The 22,851-nt window shown below is 44.6% G+C and overlaps 1 protein-coding gene, 1 long non-coding RNA gene and 1 pseudogene across 3 annotated transcripts in view; 1 reads left to right on the forward strand and 2 right to left on the reverse strand.

Moving 5' to 3' along the window:
• Positions 1-7,481: 7,481 nt before the first annotated feature.
• LOC135228701 (uncharacterized) lies at positions 7,482-20,693 on the reverse strand. Its single transcript, XR_010319479.1, has 3 exons — positions 20,053-20,693; positions 10,073-10,242; positions 7,482-9,343 (listed from the first exon to the last, which is right to left on the reverse strand). It is a non-coding gene; the product is annotated as an uncharacterized LOC135228701 (long non-coding RNA).
• LOC100670454 (small ribosomal subunit protein eS24-like) lies at positions 11,320-12,631 on the reverse strand (annotated as a pseudogene).
• Positions 20,694-21,702: 1,009 nt separating the features above from the next.
• Positions 21,703-22,851, forward strand: part of KCNG3 (potassium voltage-gated channel modifier subfamily G member 3) — a 91,514-nt gene continuing 90,365 nt past the window's right edge. Inside the window, exon 1 of one of the 2 annotated variants that reach the window (XM_064277161.1) lies at positions 21,703-22,367. In XM_064277161.1, coding sequence (XP_064133231.1) covers positions 21,703-22,367 — 665 coding nt within the window. The remainder of the gene's footprint in view (positions 22,368-22,851) is intronic. The other variant, XM_064277162.1, reaches the window with a different exon arrangement.

The raw sequence follows: 22,851 nt of genomic DNA on the forward strand, positions 1-22,851 counted from the left end.
GGTTTCGTTTTACTAGGATCCACAATCAATGCTCATGGAAACTGAAGTCGAGAAATCAAATGACGTATGGCACTGGGCAATCTGCTGCAAAACATCTCTTTAATGTGTTACAAAGCAGACGTCACCTTGAGGACAAAGGTGCACCTGACCAAAGCCAGGATATTTTCAATTGCTTCATATGCATTTGAAACCTGGACAATTAACAAGGAAGACTGAAGCAGAACTGATACCTTTGAATTATGGTGCTCGTGAAGAATATTGAATATACCATGAACTGCCAAATGAACGAACAAATCTGTCTTGGAAGAAATATAGCAAGAATGCTCCTTAGAAGTGAGGATGGACCTCCCATGACATTCAGTCTCCTTAGGCTCCTCTTGGCTATGACAGTTTCTTAGACTTCCCGTGATTTTGATGATCCTGTTAGGAATACCCATCTGGATTTGTCCCATGTTTTTCCTCCCAATTAGATTGGGGTTAGCAGTTTTTGGAAGGAAGACCACAGAGATAAAGTGCCATTACTATCACATCATATCAAGGTTACATACTGTCAACGTTACTATTAACATGGTGATATTGACCTCGATCACCTGGCTAAGGTAGTGTTCGTCAGGTTTCTAAGCTGTAAAGTTACTCTTTTCTTTTCCCTTTCCATATTGTACTCTTTGGAAGGAAGTCATTATGAGCAACATACCCTTACAGAGTGGGGAATTATGCTAGACCTTCTTGAGGTTGGTGTTTTATGTAAATTATTTGTAATTCTCCTGCATGAGATTTGTCTTTTCTCCCACATTTATTTATTTATTCAAGCATTTACATCAGTATGGACTCATGGATACTTGGGTTATAATCCAGTACTACTTAATTTTTCTTTTTTTGCTTTAATTGTTCCAGCTTTGGTCATTGCAAGTTCTTTCAGTTGGTTCCTCGAGCCTTTTGACATATCCCCATCATTATGGGTTTTCGCTTGTTTGAACACTTTCTTACTTTCTGCCACTAGAAGATGCTCCAGGCTCATTGTCGTAGTCATCTACTGCTGCTGTAACAGAAGTGCCACAAGTGGATGGCTTTAACAAAGTGAAGTTTATTCTCTCACAGTCCAGTAGGCTAGAAGTCAAAGTTCAGGGCACTGGCTCCAAGGGATGGCTTTTTCTCTGCATCAGCTCTGGAGGAAGTTCCTTGTCATCAGTCTTCCCTTAGTTTGGTAGCATCTAAGCACAGGAACCTCAGGTCCAAAGGATGTGCTCTGCTCATTGCCCAGCTAAGTTGACATATTTTTTGGGGACACAACTCAATCCATGACATTCCACCCTTTGGCCCCCCAAATTCATGTCCTTGCCACATGTAAAATATATTCACCACAAAAGCAAAAGTCTTAAATCAACTCCAAGTACAAAATACAAAAATTCCTCTTCATCTGTGAAATCTAGAATATAAATTATCTGCTTTCAAAGGTACAAGGGCAGAAACAGGCACAAGCTAGACATTTCTATTACAAATACGAGAAATTGGAGAGAAAGAACGCATAATAGGCACCAAGCAAGTCAGCAGAACACATTACATTAGCCCTCAAGGCTTTGCAAATAATCCTGTTCTCTGAGACCATTTACACAATGGCCCTGCCCTCCAGACTCTAGGTATTGGCTACACTCTCCAGATTCTGAGTGGAGGCCCCTCGGCTCTGGGCTTCAGCTCTGCCCTGGACACTACTCTGCTCCCTCATCTTTAGGCACACCATTCTCCTAGTCCATCTGAGTGGCAACTGCACCCTTAGAAATACCAGGGGTCCTGGCCATAACTTTTGAGACTGAGGCAGTTTGGCTTCTTGTGTTTCTTGTCTCTTCAGCTTCTGCTTCCTGGTTTCTTGACCTCTGGGCTCTTTGGGCCTCATGTCCACATCTGCCCTGCTGGGGCAAGTGTTCCAAAGCTCTGTAGCTCCACCGATAAGTGCCTGGAGGCACCCCACTCTACCAGTAAACTTTGGCTGGAAGGCACTCAGCTCTCTTGCTTCGTGAGTTGGCAAGCCTAGCTCCACTTATAAGTGTCCAGAGACACCCCACTCTGCCAGGAAGCCTCTTGCCTAAAGGCACTCAGCTCTCTCACTCCATGGCTGGCTCCAGGGCTGCCTCATGCTGGTCTCCTTATTCTGCTGCTGCCAGTCCTCTACTGCTGCTTTTCACCATTTTGATGTCTCTGGTGTTAACAGGTCTCCTCACTTCTTTCTGACTCATTTATCCATTCATAGTTTCATAACTGCTTCCACGTTTTAGGTATCTGTTAGAGCAGCACCCCATTCTCAGTAGCAAATTCTGTCTTAGTCATCTAGTGCTGCTATAACAGAAATACCACAAGTGGACGGTTTTAACAAAGAGAATTTTATTCTCTCACAGTCCAGTCAGTAGGCTGCAAGTCCGAATTCAGGGTGCCAGCTCCAGGGGAAGGCTTTCTCTCTCTCTCAGCCCTGGAGCAAGGTCCTTGTCATCATTCTTCCCTTGGTCTGGGAGCATCTCAGCTCAGGAACCTCAGGTCCAAAGGACACACACTCTGCTCTTGGCATGGCTTTCTTGGAGGTATGAGGTCCCCATGTCTCTATGCTTGCTTCTATCTTTTATATCTCAAAAGAGACTGGCTTAAGACACTACCTAATCTTGTAGACCTAATCAATGTAATTGCCGCTAATCCATCTTATTACATCACAGTGATAGGATATACAACATATAGGAAAATCACATAAAATGGTGGACAACCACACAATACTGGGACTCATGGCCCAGCTAAGTTGACAGATATTTTTGAGAGAAACAATTCAATCCATGACACTCATCTTGTCTATTTCCTGCTACAGCCCTAGAATCAGCCATTTCTCCAAGAAGCCCTGGTTTCTTCTACTGGTGAATGGTATTAGAAACTAAGATCTGGGCACTGGGTGTGCTCAGCTCAACTGTATTTTTTTCTTTGCTGTCTCCGAACCTAGGGTAAAGCATGCCATACTTTCGTATAGGTTCACTTTTGCTCATTTTGGCTTCCTAATTTTTTTGTATACTTCAATACGCATTCTCTCCTTTGCTTTCTCGCCACATTTAAAGCTGCTTAAATGAGCTTTGGCTGGACTGATGTTCATGGGTCTCACCACCAGATTCTTCAATCATATTTACTGTTTCAAGACTAGACTTAAGGTCCTGCAGTCATTTCTCTTCTTCCGAGTGTAAGGGTATTGCTGTTTTGTAAAATAAAACTAGAATATAAGCCTTGAGGTTGTAAGCCTGTAAAAAATAGTATTCTACAAAACTGTCATTGGGGAAAGAGAGGGAGTTGCTTGTACACTTAGAGAAGGGACTGGGTTGGGACCTTACACCAGTTTCCTGAAGATAGGTCCATTTTCTATGCTTAACTACAATCCTGGATCAAAGGGAAAGATGCATTTTATAATTTATCTCTACTGCTGTCACTGCCAAACCAATGTGTGGTCAAAAAGCCTTCTGTCTTCAGTTTAGCAAATACAGACTGAGCTTTTAAAATAAACACACACACACACACACACAAACTGTGAAAGTACAGATTTTTACGAATGGCATTGAAATAATGGGTTTACAGAGCACAGTTTTCTTGTCCTAAGGTAACCACAATTTGCCCAATTTTCATTACTATACCCACCCATCCAGTGCCCTCAAGTCGATTCATTACTATAGAGCAGGGATATTTCACGCTCACTTCTGTCTCTCAATCTGAGGTGTAGTAGGAGGGCCCACATTGCTGGGGCTGATGGGAGTCAGATCTTTCCAGGGCCTTCCTGTGGATAAGCCCCTACTGGCCCTTCAGACCAGCCTGTGAGGCCCAGAAATCCTGGGATTTCCCTGGCTGTCTCAACTTTTGACTTCAGTAATCATCCTCTGAGCTTCAAGTCAGCTAGCCCTAATTTTCTGAAGGTCCCTCTATCTCTGCCCTGGAAGTTCTGTCCTTCTCTCTGTCTTATGTGACTATTCAAAGAATACATCCGAAGGGCCTCATAAGCCTGGTTATCCATGGAGCTGGGTCTCTTACTAGGTTTAGGTGTGGTCTCACCATTGGCCTGGTGCCCTCTGAACGTCCTTGCCTTCTCCATTTGGAGTCTATCCCTTTTCTGGGGAGCAGCCATTGCTCTTTCCCTCCTACACCCCCTAGTGGTCCTCTCAGGAAGGTTCTTTTCATTTTTTAGCCTCCTAAAATGTTTGGTTCTAAGGTCATTTGTCAAACCCAGAGGACTGACTTACCCAAACTCAGTGACTGCTAAATCCTTTCTCAGTCAACTTCTCACAGGGACCAGGGGTCACACGTAGTTCTCATTTTATTCCTCACTCTCCCTCCAATCCCAGTTGGCTTTTGCAAATATAAACTGCCACAGTTTAACATCAAAAAAAGACCTTAAATATCTAACAAAGTGCTTGCCAAGGCAGAGATGAAATGGGGTGCCTACTGAAGGGATAGCTAGAAATCCCATCCTCTCCTATGTTTCTTGTCAATTATTCAGCAAGTCAGCAAAAGTGAGGGCAGAGCAGACCTTCTTCTAGGAGACCCCCTGGTGACTGATTCAGATGAAGTGGCAACATTACTTGAATACTCACATTTTCACAGCCTGAGACAATCGATCATTTGAATGGAACCATTAAAACTGTGAAGCCTCTGACAAGACTTCCTCCCCTATCAGCCATGGGCTCCCCACCCCCGCCCCCTGCAGCCCACCAAGCCTCAGCTTCTAACCACAGTTTGGCCTGACCATGCAGTTTGAATTTGGTTCCAGAATCCCATGCACGCACGAACCAGGATTTTGGAGCATGCACAGGACCTGAAGAGCTGTGTCCTCAATCTGTCCTTGGACCTGAACATCACCAACGTGATTCAACATCCAGACCTCCAAATGTGGATATGAGAAGCCTAAGGGCAGAGAGTTCCAGGCACCAAACCCAACGCCCAGATACCACTGGAAATAAAAAGCTTCCCAACCTCCTCAGACAGGGAGCACATGGTCTTTCGGCTGCTAAGTCCTATGTTGCTCCTTGTTTGCACGAACAATAAATTTCCACTTTCTGTCTCCCTTGCAACTGGTGGTGTGGAGTCCGTCTTATTTTGATTGGCTAATAGGACAGGACAAGAACCCTCATTCAGTTACAACTGGAGTTTCCTAAAAGGTCCCATAAGTAAGGGGGTGTCTAAGTCACGTTTAATGTACATGGAATATAAAGATCACTCTTGAGTTGGTTACTGGGATGAAACCATAATGAACCATAAAGTGAAAGGCTTGACTTAACACTGATTCAATGGAAATTATGTTCAGTTTCTCCTTTTCCTTTTGTATCTGTTGCTATCAGTTGCTAGACCACTGGTACAGTCTTGAGTGTTTACTAATCCCTTGACACTAAATTAAGTACACACTGTATCTAGAGAAGAAAATGCTTTGGCAGCCTCCAAGGAAACTTTGTAAGCCTATTTTCTTCTTTCTTCTGAGATTTACACAGATATTTGCTCTAATCGTTCTTGCAGTTTCATCCACCACAATAGAAGCCAGTGAAAGGGTATAAAAAACTGCTCGGTGTCCTTTGTGATAAAGATTTTTGTTTGTAATTACTTTCTTCTGGAAGGGAAGGACCCTATTTGGAAGACAGAAAGCACTAGCAAATGTTGAGTAGAGGGCAAGGCTCCTTGGAGGCAGAGGAGGGCCCTCTTCCGGGGATATGATCTGACGTAACTTGGCCACATAGCTGCATGGAGTTACAGCCCTGGAAGAGGAATCCTGAAAAGCTAAGAAAACTGCAGTAGGCACACATTTCAAAATTTATTGCTGAGCCATAGGCTCTGTTCTCTAACCCAAGCCTGAGACTGGCTTATACCAACCTAACTGCTTCTGATCCAAACCTCCTTTAAAAATGGCACATCGTCCAGGCTGCTGTACCTCTCAGCTCTCCCCTGAGAGTGTATTTTTGCCAACCTGTGAGAACATGTGTCTGAGGGAAAACTGAGGCAAATGACTGGGGTTTATAACCTAAAAGGGTAATGAGATCCCACACCCGAACTGAAGTATTTTGGTTTCATCCCCAGTTAAGAACTGGAGAAAAATAGTCTATATTTTAAGCCCTGAGCCCTGGAGAAAAAATGCAATTGCTGTTGAAAAGTATATCAATTATTAAGTGCAGACCAATGCTATTTTGGTCGCATCTATGATGAGAAGATTATTTCCAGGAATGCCATACAGTTTGCTTCAGTCAGTCCCAGCCCCAACCTTTCCTCTGAGGCAGATATAATAGCACCGGGCACAGAGGGGAGGAGAGAGGGGACTGTGGTGCTGGCCAATAGATTATTACAAGGGACAGAAGAGTAAGAACAGCAGGTGTTTTTGAAAGCTGATTCCTAAACTATTTAATTTTGGTTGGTAAAAGCAGCTCTCCTCTTTGCACCACAGTAGGGGACTTTGATTCATTTTGAAAATGTCTGACTCTCTCGGGCTGTTTGAATATTCCCTGTGATGGGATAAGGGGCAGGGTCCGGGAATCCCACTTTCCTCCTTCCTTTCTGTCTGGGCTCGAGGTTGGCTCTCCTGGAAAGCTTCTTCCCTGCTCTTGAGCACCAAGTCAGGGAGTTGGGCCTCTGGGATGTCAATCAACGACTAAATTTCTTTTCATATTTTCTGTAATTCCTTAGCCAGTATGTATGGAACTTCCTAGATCCACATACAACCATTTTTAGACAGTTTTTTTTTTTTTTCCCTTGTAAAAAAAGCTGTCTTCCCAGGACAGTGAGTGGATTGTTTAGAACTCAGAAGTTTTCTTTTTTTCATTCAAGTAAAAATTTTTTTTCTGATAATTTTTTTTTTTTAATTGTGTTTTAGGTGAAAGTTAACAGTGAAAATTAGTTTGTCATTCAAAAATTTATAAATTGTTTTGTGGCATTGGTTGAAATCCCCACAATGTGTCAGCACTCTCCCACTTTCCCTTTCCACCCCAGGTGTCCCCATGTCCAGTCACCCAGTTTGCCTGTTCTTCCTGCCTTCTTGTCTTTGCTTTGGGGCAGGTGTTGCCCATTTGGTCTCGTATACTTGACTGAACTAAGAAGCATGTTCACAGGTGTGTTATTGTTTGTTTTATAGGTCTGTCTAATCTTTGGCTGAAAGGTGGGCTTCGGGTGTGGCTTCATTTCTGAGTTAGCAGGGTGGATGAGGGCCATAGTCTCCAGGGTTCCTCCAGTCTCTGATAGACCAGCAAGTCTGGTCTGTTTTTGTGAATCTGATTTTTGTTCTATATTTTTCTTCCAGTCAGTCAGGGGCCCTCTATTGTGATCCCTGTCAGAGTGGTTGGGGCTGATAGCCAAGCACCACTGAGTTCTTCAGGGCTCAGGCTAGTAGAGGCTGTGGCTCATGTGGCCCATTAGTCCTTTGGATTAATATTTTCCCTGTGTCTTTGGTTTTCTTCATTGTCCTTTGCTCCAGATGGGATGGGACCAGTAGATGTATCTTAGACGGCCCAGATTTTTGGGGTTTTTTTTTTTTTGGTGATAGCCATCGACTCAGTTCCAACTCATACTGACCCTATGTACAACAGTGCAAAACACTGCCTGATCCTGCATCATCCTCACAATCATTGCTAAATTTGAGCCCATTGTTGCATCCACTGTGTCAATTCATTTTGTTGAGGCTCTTCCTCTTTTTCTCTGACCCTCTTCTTTATCAAGCATGATGTCCTTCTCCAGGGACCAATCCCTACTGATAACATGTCTTGACTGCTGTTTCCAAGGGCACTGATTGTGGATCCAAGTAAAATGAAATTCTTGACATCTTCAATATTTTCTGTTTATCATGACATTGCTTATTGGTCCAGTTGTGAGGATTTTTGTTTTCTTTATGTTGAGGTGCAATCCATACTGAAGGCTGTGGTCTTTGATCTTCATCAGTAACAGCTTCACTGATATAGTTCACATACCATACAATTCATCCGTTTGAAGTGTACGATTCAATGGTAGACAGTTCTTCTTTCCTTGCAGCCTCTTGTCTGCTTGTCCAGGGACAGGTGTAGAGGGATCATATGACACAAACACAACTGGAGCTGCTTCCAAGAATGTTTCTGACTAAAGCATTTGCTGCTATTGTTGTTGTAGTTGACCGGTGACTCATGGTGGCCCCATGCGAGACTGAAGGAAATGCCTCCTGGTTCTGCGCCATCTCCATGATCCATGGCAGATTGGATTGTTGTGATTCATGGGATTTTTATGGGCCACCTATCGGAAACGGATCACCAAGCCTTTCTTTCTAGTCCTTCCTAGTCTGGACGCTCTGATGAAACCTGCTCAGCATTGTAGCAACGTGTAAACCTCCACTGACAGACAGGTGGTGGCTGCACATGAGATACGCTGGCCGGGAATTGAACCTGGATCTCCCACATGGAAGGTGAGAATGCTACCGCTGAACCACCAGTGCCTCAAAGCATCTGTTAGGTAAGGAATAATAGGGGTACTCACTGACCCAGCACTGGGGCTTGCTACATGAGTCGAGCTTCTGCAGTGCTGTTAAACGCCAGGAGGCTGGCAGACACCGTAGGTACAGGGGGAAAGCAGTCCCAAGGTCTTTTCTGTCAGTATGCCTGCCATTTACAAAACTGAAGTGGTTTTTTAGAAAGAGCTTGGATTTCTCAAGTTGGTCATTTCCAGCCTCACTATATGTATACATTGATACTGCCAGCTCAGTATTTAGAGAACATTATTTAAATAAACAATAATAGTCATTCATTCATTCCTTCACTCAACCAAGAGTTATTCAGCTTGGACAAGGCACTGTTCTAGGAGCTGGGGATACAGCTGTGAACCAGCCCAGGGTCTCTGCTCTTGAGATGAGTGACACAGAGTCTGGTGGGGAGACAAATGATAAACAAGTAACAGGTGAATGGGCAAGATAGTTTTTTAACTCAGGGATAAGGAAAAAAAAACAAAAACAAAAACCCAAACCCATTGCCGTTGAGTCGATTCCGACTCATAGCGACCCTATGGCACAGAGTAGAACTGCCCCATAGAGTTTCAAAGGAGCACCTGGTGGATTTGAACCGCCAACTTTTTGGCTAGCAGCCATAGCTCTTAGCTACTATGCCACTGGGTTTTCCAAAATAGGGATGAGGGAATGAAAAAAAAAAATTTTTTTTTTGATATGCTAGAATGGGTGGTCAGGGAAGACCTCTCTGAAGAAGTATCATTTGAACCAAGATTTGATTGACAAGGAGTCAGCCAAGTAACGCTCTGGGACAGAGTGTTCCAAGCAGAGGGAGAAGCAGGTGCCAAGGCTCCAGATGTAACCAAGCAGAAGGCAACGCAGGACACAGCAACAACGGGCCTGAGGGAAACAGAGATAATTTGGTAGGAGGGTAAATGTTGAACTTTTTAAAAAAAAAAAAAGCTAGTTTTTTTTTCTTAATTGAAAAAGTAATCCTTGCACACAGTTAAAAAAAAAAGAAAAAAGGACAAAGGGTTTATTACAACTATTAATAACAAGTAGGTCTATATGTATCTTAGACCTCCCCAGTCCCTTGTCAAAGGATCAATCACCAGTAACTGCTTTTTATATACCCTTTCAGAAATCTTATAAAACACTATATATACATACATATGTATATATACCTGTTACCTGTTGGCCTCAAGTTGATTCCGACTCATGGGGACTCTACAGGACAGAGTAGAACTGCCCCATACAGTTTCCAAGGAGTGCCTGGTGGATTTGAAATGCTGGCCTTTTGGTTAGCAGCCATAGCTCTTAACCACTATGCCACCAGGGTTTCCATGCTATATACACGTACATATATATATGATACACACATGCCTATGGTTAAACACTTGGCTGCTAAGTAAGAGGTTGGCAGTTCAAACCCACCAGAGGATTCCTGGGAGAAAAGACCAGGTGATCTGCTACTGTAAAGATTATAGCCTAGGAACCCTATGAGGCAGTTCTACCCAGTGAATCCTGTAGACCACCGCCAGATGGCTCTTCCTTCAATCCATTTGCATCAAGACATTCCCCAGTTCAAGAAGCTAGAAGGACTATAAAAACAAAACAAAACAACCAAACCTGTTGCCATCAAGTTGATTCCAACCCATAGCAGCCCTACAGGATGGAGGAGAGTCTCCCCATAGAGTTTCCGAGGCTGTAATCTTCATGGAAGCAGGCTGCCACATCCTTCTCCTATGAAGTGGCTGGTGGGTTCGAAACTCCGACCTTCCACTGCACCACCACGGATCCTTAAAAGAACTATAGATCAACAGTATGCCAAAATAAATTGGAATCAACTCAACAGCACAGAAAAACAATGTATATATGAGTCAGTCCTGACTTACAGCGACTTTATGTACAACAGAAGGAAACACTGCCTGCTCCTGCACCATTCTCACAATCATTGTTATGTTTGAGCCTACTGTTTCATCCACTGTCTTAATCCATCTTGTTGAGGGTCTTCCTCTTTTTCCCTAATCTTACCAAGTATGATGTCCTTCCTAAGGAACTGGTCCCTCCTGATAACATGTCCAAAGTACGTAAGACAAAGTCTCGCCATCCTCACTTCTAAGATGCATTCTGGCTGTACTTCTTCCAAGACGGATTTGTTCATCCTTCTGGTTGTCCGTGGTATAGTTCAATGTTCTTCGCCAACACCATAATTCAAAGGCATCAATTCTGCTTCAGTCATCCTTATTCATTCTCCAGCTTTCGCATGCATATGAAGCGACTGAAAATACCATGGCTTGGGTCAGGCGCACCTTAGTCCTCAAAGTAACATCTTTGCTTTTAACACCTTAAAGAGGTCTTTCACAGCAAATTTGCCCAATGGAATACATTGTTTTCTTGGCTGCTGCTTCCATGGGTGTTGATTGTGGATCCAAGTAAAATGAAATCTTTGACAACTTCAATCTTTTCACTGTTTATCATGATGTTTCTTATTGGTCCAGTTGTGAGGATTTTTATTTTCTTTTTTAAAAAAATTTTTTTTCATTGTACTTTAAGTGAAAGTTTACAAATGAAGTCTTACTCTCACACAAAAATTTATAAACACCTTGCTATATACTCCTAATTGCTCTCCCCCTACTGAGACAGCACAATCCTTCCCTCTTCTCTCTCTTTTCGTGTCCATTCGGCCAACTTCTGACCCCCTCTACCCTCTCATCTCCCCTCAGACTGGAGATTCCATCATAGTCTCATGTATCTACGTGATCCAAAACGCTCATTCTTCACCAGTTTATTTTCTTTATGTTAAGTGTAATCCATACTGAAGGCTGTAGTCTTTGATCTTCATCAGCAAGTACTTCAAAATCTCTTTGCTTTCTTCAAGAAAGGTTGTTTGTGTCATCTCCATATCGCAGGTTGTTAGCGAGTTTTACTTCAATCCTGATGTCACGTTCTTCTTTCTACAGTCCAGCTTCTCAGAATATTTGCTCAGCTTACAGACTGAATAAGTATGGTGAAAGGATACAACCCTAACACATACCTTTCCTGACTTTAAACCATACAGCATCCCCTTGTTCTGTTCCAACGACTGCCTTTTAGTCTATGTACAGGTTCCACATGAGCAAAATCAAGTGTTCTGGAATTCCCATTCTTCACAACATTATCCATAATTTCTTATGATTTACAGAGTCGAATGCCTTTGCACAGTCAATAAAACACAGGTAAACATCCTTCTAGTACTCTCTGCTTTCAGCCAAGACACATCTGACATCAGCAATGATGTCCCTAGTTCCATGTCCTCTTCTGAATCTGGCTTGAATTTCTGGCTGTTCCCTGTTGATGTACTGCTGCAACTGCTTTTGAATGATCTTCAGCAAAATTTTATTTGTGTGTGATATTAATGACATTGTTCAATAATTTCAGCATTCGGTTGGATCACCTTTCTTTGGAATAAGCACAAATATGGAGCTTTTCCAGTTGATTGACCAGGAAGCTGTCTTCCAAATTTCTTGGCATAGAGGAGTGAGGCCTTCCAGTGTTGCATTAGTTTGTTGAAACATCTCAATTGGTATTCAGTCTATTCCTGCAGCCTTGTTTTTTGCCAATGCCTTCAGTGCAGCTTGGACTTTTTCCTTCAGTACTATCGGTTCTTGATCATATACTACCTCCTGAAATGGTTGAACACTGACTAATTCTTTTTTTTTTTTTTTAAGTTTTTGTAGTTTATTAATCCTCTGGTGAAAAATCCACACAATCATTGCAGGTGAAGTCACTGTAGAATCTTTATTCCTTTTTTTTTTTTTTTTGCCTGCCCCAATATTGGCTTTTGCAGTCCCCCTGACTTTCTTCATTCTGTTCTTGCATTCCTCGTGCTGTTTTCCTGAGGTCTTTTTCTTTTTATACTGACCATGTCTTGCAAGTCTGTGTTTGGATTTATTTTTCTTTGCATAATCCAAGGAATAGTAAATCATGGCAAAGCCAGTAGTCTTAGCCACCACCAAAATAAATTCTGAATCCAAACACAAAGACGACAACTGGTGTGGTCTTGCACATTTTGGCTAGTTTTTTTCTGAATTTCTGCCCAAAGTATTGTTGCCTTCCCAGGATGAAGGACATCGATGAGTATTTTTTTCTGTTAGAGTAGTGGCTTGGTCATGAGCTTCCTGGTCTAATAGTTACTATGTCATTCATGGTGATGGCAGATCCTCAACCAGACAGGGAGGACAACCAATTCTTTCATACATAAAAAAAAAAAAATATATATATATATATACACACACACACAGACACACACACATTATATATATACACACACACATATATATATAAGAATAGAACACTCATATACATACATATTGAACACTAATGACTGAAGACCAGATGAATTACAGAATGACATTAAGGATAGCATACATGAAGAAAGCAAGAGGTCATTAAAATGACAGGGAAGAAAGAAAAGACCAAAATGGATGTCAGAAGAGACACTGAAACTTGTTTTTGCAAGTCGAGTAGCTAAGGCGAAAGGAAGAAATGATGAAGTAAAAGGGCTGAGCAGAAGATTTCAAAGGGCAGCTTGAGAAGACAAAGCAAAGTATTATAATGATATGTGCAAAGATCTGGAGAAAGAAAACCAAAAGGGAAGAACACTTGGCATTTCTCAAACCAAAATAACTAATGAAAAAATTCAAGCCTTGAGTTGCAACACTGAAAGATTCTACAGAGGAAATATTAAACAACACAGGAAGCATCAAAAGATGGAAGGTATACACACAGTTACTATACGAAAAAGAATTGGTAGATGTCCAACTGTTTCAGGAGGTAGCATAGGATCAAGAACTGATGGTACTGAAGGAAGAAGTCCAAGCTGCCCTGAAACTGGCAAAAAACAAGGCTCCAGGAACAGACAGAATACCAATTGAGATGTTTCAACAAACTAATACAACACTGGAAGTGCTTACTCATCTATGCCAAGAAATCTGGAAGACAGCTACCTGGCCAAGCGACTAGAAAAGAGCCATTATTTGTGCTTACTTCAAAGAAAAGTGATCCAACTGAATACAGAAATTATTGAATGATATCATTAATATCACACGCAAATAAAATTTTGCTGAAGATCATTCAAAAGCAGTTGCAGCAGTACACTGACAGGGAACTGCCAGAAATTCAAGCCAGATTCAGAAGAGGATGGGGAATGAGGGATATCATTCCTGATGTCAGATGGATACTGGCTGGAAGGATAGAATACCAGAAAGATGTTTACCTGTGTTTTATTGACTATGCAAAGGCATTCAACTGTGTGGATCATAACAAATTATGGATAACATTGAGAAGAATGGGAATTCCAGAACACTTAATTGTGCTCATGAGGAACCTGTACGTAGATCAAGAGGCAGGTGTTCGGACAGAACAAGGGGATACCACATGGTTTAAAGTCACGTAAGGTGTGCTTCAGGGTTGTATCCTTTCACCATACTTATTCAATTTGTATGCTGTGCAAATAATCCGAGAAGCTGGACTATATGAAGAAGAACGGGGCATCTGGATTGGAGGAAGACTCGTTAACAACCTGAGATATGCAGATGACACAACCTTGCTTGTTGAAAGTGAAAAGGACTTAAAGCACTTACTAATGAAGATCAAAGACCACAGCCTTCTGCATAGATTATACCTCAACATAAAGAAAACAAAAATCCTCACAACTGGACAATAAGTAGCACCATGATAAATGGAGAAAAGATGGAAGTTGTCAAGGATTTCATTTTTCTTAGATCCATAATCAACACCCATGGAAACAGCAGTCAAGAAATCTAACAACGCATTTCTTTGGGCAAATCTGCTGCAAAAGATCTTTTTAAAGAGTTAAAAGGTAAGGATGTCATCTTAAGGACTAAGGTGCGCCTGACCCAAGCCATGGTATTTTCATCTCTCATATCCACGTGAAAGCTGGACAATGAATACGGGAGACCGAAGAATTGATGTCTTTGCATTATTGTGTTAGCGAAGAATATTAAATATACCACGGATTGCCAAATGAACAAACAAATCTGTCTGGGAAGTAGTATAACCAGAATGCTCCTTAGAAGCAAGTATGGTGAGACTTCATCTCACATACTTTGGACATGTTGTCAGGAGTGATGTGTCACTGGAGAAGGACAACATTCTTGATAAAGTGGAGGGTCAGCAAAAAAAGGAAGACCCTCAACAAGATGGATTGACACAGTGGCTGCAACAATGGGCTCAAGCATAACAACGATTGTGAGCATGGAACAGAACGGGGCAGTATTTCCTTCTGTTGCATGTAGGGTTGCCAGAAGTCGGAGCCAACTCGACACCACCTAACAACAACAGCAATATATATATATATACACACTTACCTTTTTAAATCTATAGACGGGACATTTTAGCTCACGGCTTAGGACCTAGGCTTTTTGTTTAGCAATCAGGCTTAGAAATGGTTCCACATGAGTATTAAGTTCATGGATGGGCCATTATGTCAATAACTAGTTCCTTCATTTTGGACATTCAGATTGTTTCTATATTGCAAACAATTGTATTTAAGCAATCCTTAAATGTGCATCTTTGTGAAATATGCATATATATCTGTAGGATGATAAACCAATGGTGTTGAAATTGCTGGACCACTGGGTATGTACATTTAAAATTTTAATAGATACATCCAAATATATGCTGACATTTTTTCAACTCTGAAGAAGCTGAAGGGACCTGTCAGTAAAAATATTGCGAAAGACTGCATTCAGGTCTAGTCTGAAGGAATAATTGTTATCATGCAAAAATAAGCCTAAATGAAGCTCATAGTTATAAATTTTTATATTTACTTTTTCATTATGAATAGTTACAAATATATACAAAAGTGGAAAGATGTATCTTCCAGCTTCAACAATTGTCAGCTCATGTTTAATCTTGTTTCATCTATACCCCCACCCACTTGCCCCTGTCCTTGATTATTTTTTTAAGCAAATATCAGATATCGTACCATTTCATTCCTTAATATTTGAGGATATGAAAATGATTTTGGGGAGATTAGTTGTCTTGTAGAATGACCCACATTCTAAATTTGTCTGATTGCTTCCTATGGGATCACCTAACTTGTTTTTCTCTCCCTAGGAATGTTTGATGTGTGATAGAGAGAAGAGCTGATGGTGAGCTAGCACGGAAGGCAGGGGAGCCTGGCGGTTAAGGGCACTGGACTTTGGCTTTCAGTACTGGCTCTAGGTCTTACTACCAAGCTGTGGGACCTTGGACAAGTCATCTAATCTCTTAAAGCCCCATTTCCTCATCTATAAAATAAGATCTGTAAGAGCAATCACCACAAGGAAAGCATTTTTGTAGAAAGCTGAGCACGTGGTGCCATGTAGACAGGGCTCTTGTATGGAGCATGGGACACAGAGTGGTGGTAGGGAGAGGGACCATCCCAATCCAAGACAGCAGCAGGACAGAAGTGAGGTCTTGTTGAAGGAAAAGAAGAGGGGCCATTCTGTAATGACTCCAGAAATGCTTCTGCTGTTAATGATTACACAGTGACACTCTCAAAGCTGGCAATTTAAGGAAGATAGGGTCGCTATAAGTCGGAATCGACTCGACTGCACTGGGTTTTTGGGTTTTTTTTAGTGCTCCTTTGGAAACCCTGGTGGCGTAGTGGTTAAGTGCTACGGCTGCTAACCAAACGGTCGGCAGTTCGAATCTACCAGGTGGTCCTTGCAACTCTATGGGGCAGTTCTACTCTGTCCTATAGGGTCACTCTGAGTCGTAATCGACTCGAAGGTACTGTGTTTGGTTTAGTGTTCCTTTTGCATGCACAAGGGCACAAAGTACCCCAGAGCTGAGAAAAAGATGGGCACGTTGGTACGGGATGCGAATAATGTCTCCCTCTGGTGACTTCTCACCTTTAAGAATGTGGTCTCTATGGTAGGGTGGCTTTGAGAGCATTTTTGACTTGGCAATGCGGTAATGGCCATCATGCCATACCTTGAACATTGGAGAGATCTTTAAATGAAAGCACTGTCTGAGGTTTTAGGATAACCTCACAGTCCTGTTCAAAGTTACAACTTTATCTTCTACAGAGGCAAGTAAGCATGAGTGGGCTAATCGTTAGTCCTTCACTTCTATAAAATTTAGAGCAGAAGTTGGAAAGATAGATTTCCATTTAAAGAGCCCACATTTTACAGCGTGCTGAGTCTGCAGATGCTAAGAAATATACTGACGGAAACACAAACACAGACACTCAGAAGTTTAAACGAACAGCACAGCAAGGGCTTTTAAGGCAGGCAGAGTTGATCAACAAGCTGGGGGAATGGCCGTGTCCCGCTGTGTTTCACGTCACAAGGCTTCTGGGCAGGCAGGGTCCCTGAACATATCCAGTCACGCAGTGCAAAGTGGCAGAGGAGTTTGTGTTCAACCCAGAGTCAGCAGTTGAAGGGTTATAACTCTTCACTGAATTTTTTGATGTTTCAAATTACTAATGCATGGTTGGTCGCAACTGTAGATGAATCAGTGCATTTCCAATTTGTGTTTATTTAGAACTCAGGAACGGGCATGGCCGTGGCATGTTTGGGCTGGTGGAAGCATAAATGAAGTGAGATTTTTCCAGTGCCACCTTCACCTCATTTCATTTAATCCTCACATCACCCCCATTGATACAGGCATCTTTATCTCCATTCAACGGATGAGAAAACTGAGGCTCAAAGAGGTTAGGCAACTCGCCCAAGGTCACTTGGTGCTAAGTTGTACAGCCAGGATTTGAATCTAGGGAACGCTACTAACCACTGGGACTTTTTTGTATGGACAAGTTGTAGTATTGTGGATCTATAGCCTTTTTAGGATCTTGAACTGGGGAATGACGTGATGAGAATGGACTGAAAGAAGAGCCATCTGGTGGTGTTACATAGGATTCACAGAGACAGGAGAGAAACTGGAGTGCAGAGAGAACAGGAAGGTCGTGGCAGCAATCCAGAAAGCTGGAGATGGTCTGGCAGCGTGACAAGAGTTTGGAACTAGAAAACCTAGTTCTAGCCTTGTCTCTGTCACAGTGCTGCTGGCTGGGGAACCTTGGGCAAGCTACAGCCATCTCTCTGAATCTTTGTTAAACCGCACCAAACTTGTTGCCATCTAGTCGATTCTGACTCATGGTGACTCCACATCAGAACTGCTCCATAGAGTTTTCTTGGCTATAACCTTTACAGAAGCAGATCACCAGGCCTCTCTCCCGTGGTGCTGCTGGGTGGGTTCAAACTGCCAAGGTTTAGGTTAGTAGTCGATTGCACACCGTTTGTGCCACCCAGGGACTCCTGAACCTTTGTTACTTGTCCTTAAAATGAGTTGATAAAACTAGAAAATCTCTAGCTTCTTTCAAACTCTAAAATTCTGCCTGATGCCTTTAAATTTTTAATGTATTCTAAAGGTTTGCATATGAAGACCGTAAATATCATCCTGAATCCAGAAAAAAAAAAAAAAAAAAGCCTAGATGTAATAATTCTCAAATAGCCTTCTCAAAGTATAAAGAATGGAATTGTTCTTAAGAACGTTTTCTAAATAAGATTATATTCGGGCAAGTCAATCATCTCTACAAGTTACTGTTCTCTTTGTTAAGAAAATGATTTGGGTATTGCTGGTGCAGCAGTGGTTTAATGATATTTAAGTCAAATAAGAATATTACTCTTGAAACAAATGAAATGATTTAAACCTCTCGCTCTAAGAAATTTTATGAAAGTATACCTAAGAGGCACAAATTGTATTGTCATCAAATTAATCTGTTATCTAAGTTCAAATTTAATTTAAAATGAGATATTTCTCCAACTGATTCAATCAGCAGACTTTCAAGGGATTTTAGATAGAGAGCACAGGAAATAAATATTGGAGCAAACCATCCACACAATACTTGTTCTGTGTTCTGTTACTTGTGATGCTTCTAGAAAGTACTTCTAACAACTCCCTGAGGAATCGGCTGTTGTTGGTGTGAAGCCAGGCTCATCTCTCTCAGTTCATACCCGCAAATTTTCTCCATCCTCACGTCCTATAAAAAATCCATTTCCAAGACCTGCTGAGTCCTTTGTCTCAAGTGTTTCTCAGAACTGGCCCTTCATCATTCACACAGCAGGGCTGGGCTACCATTCCTGGGTTGCTGAAATGGCCTCTTTAGGACAACCCAAAGGGCAAAGGAATCTTTTCTGAAATAAATCTTCCTTCAGGCATTTCTGTTATTAAAACCGTCTGAGATCCCATAGCTGAGTAAGAGCACCCCAAATTAATTTAGGGCTCCTGACAAGAGATGGTGGCTATGCTGAAGTCTAAGGCCAAATTCCATTTTGAATCTAAAGTAACTTCTGCATGGAGAATGCGGCCCGTCATTTCTGTAACTCTCCATTGTATCCTGAGAAAATTCCTTAGTAAACAATTTTAGAGAACAAAGTGATTTTACTTGCTTAAGGGTACTGCTTGTTTAAGAAAACACCCTGCTCAGAAAACCAGGTCCAAAACAATTTATCAGAAAACCAGGTCCAAAACAAGGGCGGATGCTTAGTCAAGATAAACCTTAGAATTACAGGTGTCCTCCCTGTGATGACGCAAGGAGGGTCTCAGGATTGTTTCAGGGTAGATGTACCCAATTTAATGATTACTTTGTAACTCTCTACCGGGCAGTTCTACTCTGTACTATAGGGTCGCTGTGAGTTGGAATCAACTGGACGGCACCAGGTGCACTGGGTTGTAACTCAAAACTTTTTTTTAGAAACCTATGCAATCTCCTACCAATCAGATGTACCCTCACCCAATTTTATAACCATTACCTAAATGTCAACCAATCACTTAAATTTACTAAAGTTTCTGGTATTAGAAAAACTCCCTGAACTGTCTCCTCAGATCATTTAGCTCAAATCCTCTGGAATTTGCAATTCCCAATTTGTAAATTGCCTTGGTTTTCCATAAAAGCTCTTCACTTTTAATATCAACCAGACTCTGCCATTTTGCTCTATGACATAGGTTACAGGATCAAATCGAAATTCTGAAGTTGAGATGCCCATTGTTCCAGCCAGGCAAACACACTGGCTCTCTTTACAGACTTTAATCCTCCATTACTTTGAGAATTTGCCACTTGGAATACTTTGCTCTTTCTCTGTGAACTCATGACCATCATCTTCTCAATTCTGCCTTGAAACTCACTTCCTCCAGGAAGTTTTCCTTGTTGATTAGTTATTTAGCAAATAAACAACTCCTTTTTTTTTTTTGAATTTTTAATCCCATTAAGAGCTTTTAAGATAAATTATCCCAGTCTGGGGGAAAAAATTATATTTTCTATCTTTAAGAAACCACCCAGAGTGATTTTACTTTGTGAGAGCACTCCAGTTTTTAGGTTTTCGCCTTTTCGCCAGAAATCCACACTAGAATTAGAGCAAAATGACTCTTTATGGTGACCTCTAGTGGGCGCAGGGCAATCCTACAAAATTTCGAAAACTGAAGGGCAAAATAAAACCCTTCCCAGTAACCAGTCGGATTACTCTGTGGTCAGATGACGGCATCCCACCCAACCCCACCCTTATTTATTTATTTTTTTCCAGTTTATTTGTTTTGCATCTAACATAGGTTGCCTTGCAACTCACCTGTTTCGCCTCTGGCAAGGTACTGTGCGGGCTGGGCTGCCGGTGACGGTGAATTGCTGGTAACAGTTTAAAATAATCCCCGTCAAGTGGAACCCACGGCCTGGGCATCGGCCTGAGCGCGGGGCAGTTCGCTCTGTGGAGCCTTAAGAGGCTCCTCATGCTCTGAGGGCTGGTGCTCGAGGGTGCATGGGGGAAATCTAGACATTGTGAGAAAGGAAGCAGATAAAGGCAACGAGAAATTCGGTTCTTGCCCGTGGCAAGGCGATTCTCCCCAGACTTTCGCCCCACTCCACGGGAAGTGTCACGACGGGCCCAGGCGCGCTAAACGTAGGCGCCCTCTCAGGACTTGCGCCTCAGAAAGCCGGGGCAGGGGCGGCTCCTGCTCTGGGGGGCAGGTGGGCGGGAGTCAATGAGGCTGGATGCTGGGGCGGGGGTCCGCCTCCAGAGCACGCGGTACGTGGGTCTCCCCGCGAGGGAAGAGGAAGAGCAAAGTCGGCCGGAAAAGCAGCGGCTGGGGTGGCGTCTCTGAGAAATCCTTTGGGGCGGTCTGAGAAACCCAGCTGGGCTTAGGATAGTTTCTGCAGAAAGCTCTCCAAACGCCCTCGGTCTCCGCCCCTCGTCCGCCCCCCGCCCCCAGTCATTACTTCGGTACCCCTCACCACCCTCACAGCCTCCCTTTTGGGGGCTGTTAAAAAGGCCTCTAGGAGCCCTGGTGTTCTATAGGGTCGCTGTGAGTCGGAATCGACTCGATGGCAATGGGTTTGGTTTGGTTTAAAAGGGCCTCTTGTGTTCTCAAGTCATCCCAATGCTCCGGGCGGGATGCGGGAGCCGGCACCCCAGCCGTGGTGCTTTGCTTCCCCCCTTAACTCAGGGGTCCCTACTCCTCGCATCCCCGCCCGGCGGATCCCTCCTGGCCTGCTGCGGGCTGGAGCGGAGCGGGAGGACGGCGTCACCAGGCGGGGAGCCCGAGGGCCGGGGCGGGGCGAGGGGAATCCCAGCTCGAGCGAGCCCGGGAGGAACGGGCGCGGGGGAGAAGAGGAGGGAGGCGCGCAGAGGGTGCGGAGCCGAGCGGAGAGGAGGGAGGACCGCCAGAGAGGCCCCGCCCCGCCTCTTGGAGCCGGCTCCTCGCAGCCTCCAAACCCGCTCACTTCGCTCCTCGCCTCTGGACGGCCGCGGGAAGGCTGCTGAGTCCCGGCTGGAGGGAGCCCCGCGGACCCGGGAGCCATCCCGCACCGGCGCCTCTTCGCGGCACCCGCACCCCTCAAGGCGAACGGTAACGCTGCCTTGGAGAGGCACCCCGGCCACGGAGGGGGCATCCCTTGGGTGCCAGGGACGGTGGTGCTGACACAGCCTCCCTCCCGGCCAGTGGGGTGCAGCGCTAGCTTTGGTGGGGACTCCCCAGCTACCCACCAGGACCGCCGCGCGAAGGGCGCGCCGCTAGCAGCGAGGCTGGGCTGCCAGGGAGGCTAGAACCCGGAGCGACTCCCGGGCCAGCGCAAGGCAAGAGCGAAGCCCCGAGGGAGAGAGAGCCCGATAGCCCGCCGGCCCCGACGGCGCTCTCTCCGGTCTGCGAAGAGCAGGCAGGCCCCGTGTGGCGGCTGGGGGGCGGCGGCGGTGCCCCCGGGCCGAGGGGCCCCGGGGCGGCCAGCCATGACCTTCGGGCGCAGCAGGGCGGCCTCGGTGGTGCTGAACGTGGGCGGCGCCCGGTACTCGCTGTCCCGGGAGCTGCTGAAGGACTTCCCGCTGCGCCGCGTGAGCCGGCTGCACGGCTGCCGCTCGGAGCGCGACGTGCTGGAGGTGTGCGACGACTACGACCGCGAGCGCAACGAGTACTTCTTCGACAGGCACTCCGAGGCCTTCGGCTTCATCCTGCTCTACGTGCGCGGCCACGGCAAGCTGCGCTTTGCGCCTCGGATGTGTGAGCTCTCCTTCTACAACGAGATGATCTACTGGGGCCTGGAGGGCGCGCACTTGGAATATTGCTGCCAGCGCCGCCTCGACGACCGCATGTCCGACACCTACACCTTCTACTCGGCCGACGAGCAGGGCGCCTTGGGTCGCGACGAAGCGCGACCCGGCGGCGCCGAGGCGGCCTCCTCCAGGCGCTGGCTGGAACGCATGCGGCGGACCTTCGAGGAGCCCACGTCGTCGCTGGCAGCGCAAATCCTGGCCAGCGTGTCGGTGGTGTTCGTGATCGTGTCCATGGTGGTGCTGTGCGCCAGCACGCTGCCGGACTGGCGTGCCGCGGCCGCCGACAACCGCAGCCTGGATGACCGGAGCAGGTACTCTGCCGGCCCTGGGAGGGAGCCCTCCGGGTAGGACTGCTTCTTGGCCCGTACAGTCCGTCCTGTCGAGTCTGTCCGTCCCGTCCGTCCGTTCAGTCTCCGTCTTGTCTGCCTTTGGGCTGCTGAGCCAGACTGGGTTCATGGCCCTGCGAGGCCCCAGGCGTGTTCAGCTAAGGAATGGGTTGGTCCCCACCTCTGTCCCCATTTCCTGGGCACAAGCTGGGTCCGGCGGGTACACGAGACCCTCCTCTCTTGAGGGCGACATCGCCAGGCATGAGGAGGGCGGATAGAGATAGACAAATTTCCCATCTTTGTAGTTTACTTTTGAGCAGACAGCATCCTGCTAATTAGATTTCTCTAAACTTTTATTGTTCTTATTCAGCAATTTAACCTTGAGCTAAGAGCAGGTTGAATTATTTGTCTATTTTTGGTGGTGTTTGAAAAGATGAAGTCTTGTTAGGGTGAAATGTGGTCAGCTGTACACTGCCCACACATTCTGTATACTCAGCCCTGG

The sequence above is a fragment of the Loxodonta africana genome, chromosome 26 (assembly GCF_030014295.1).
Source record: "Loxodonta africana isolate mLoxAfr1 chromosome 26, mLoxAfr1.hap2, whole genome shotgun sequence".
In the NCBI taxonomy this organism is placed as follows: Eukaryota; Metazoa; Chordata; class Mammalia; order Proboscidea; family Elephantidae; genus Loxodonta; species Loxodonta africana.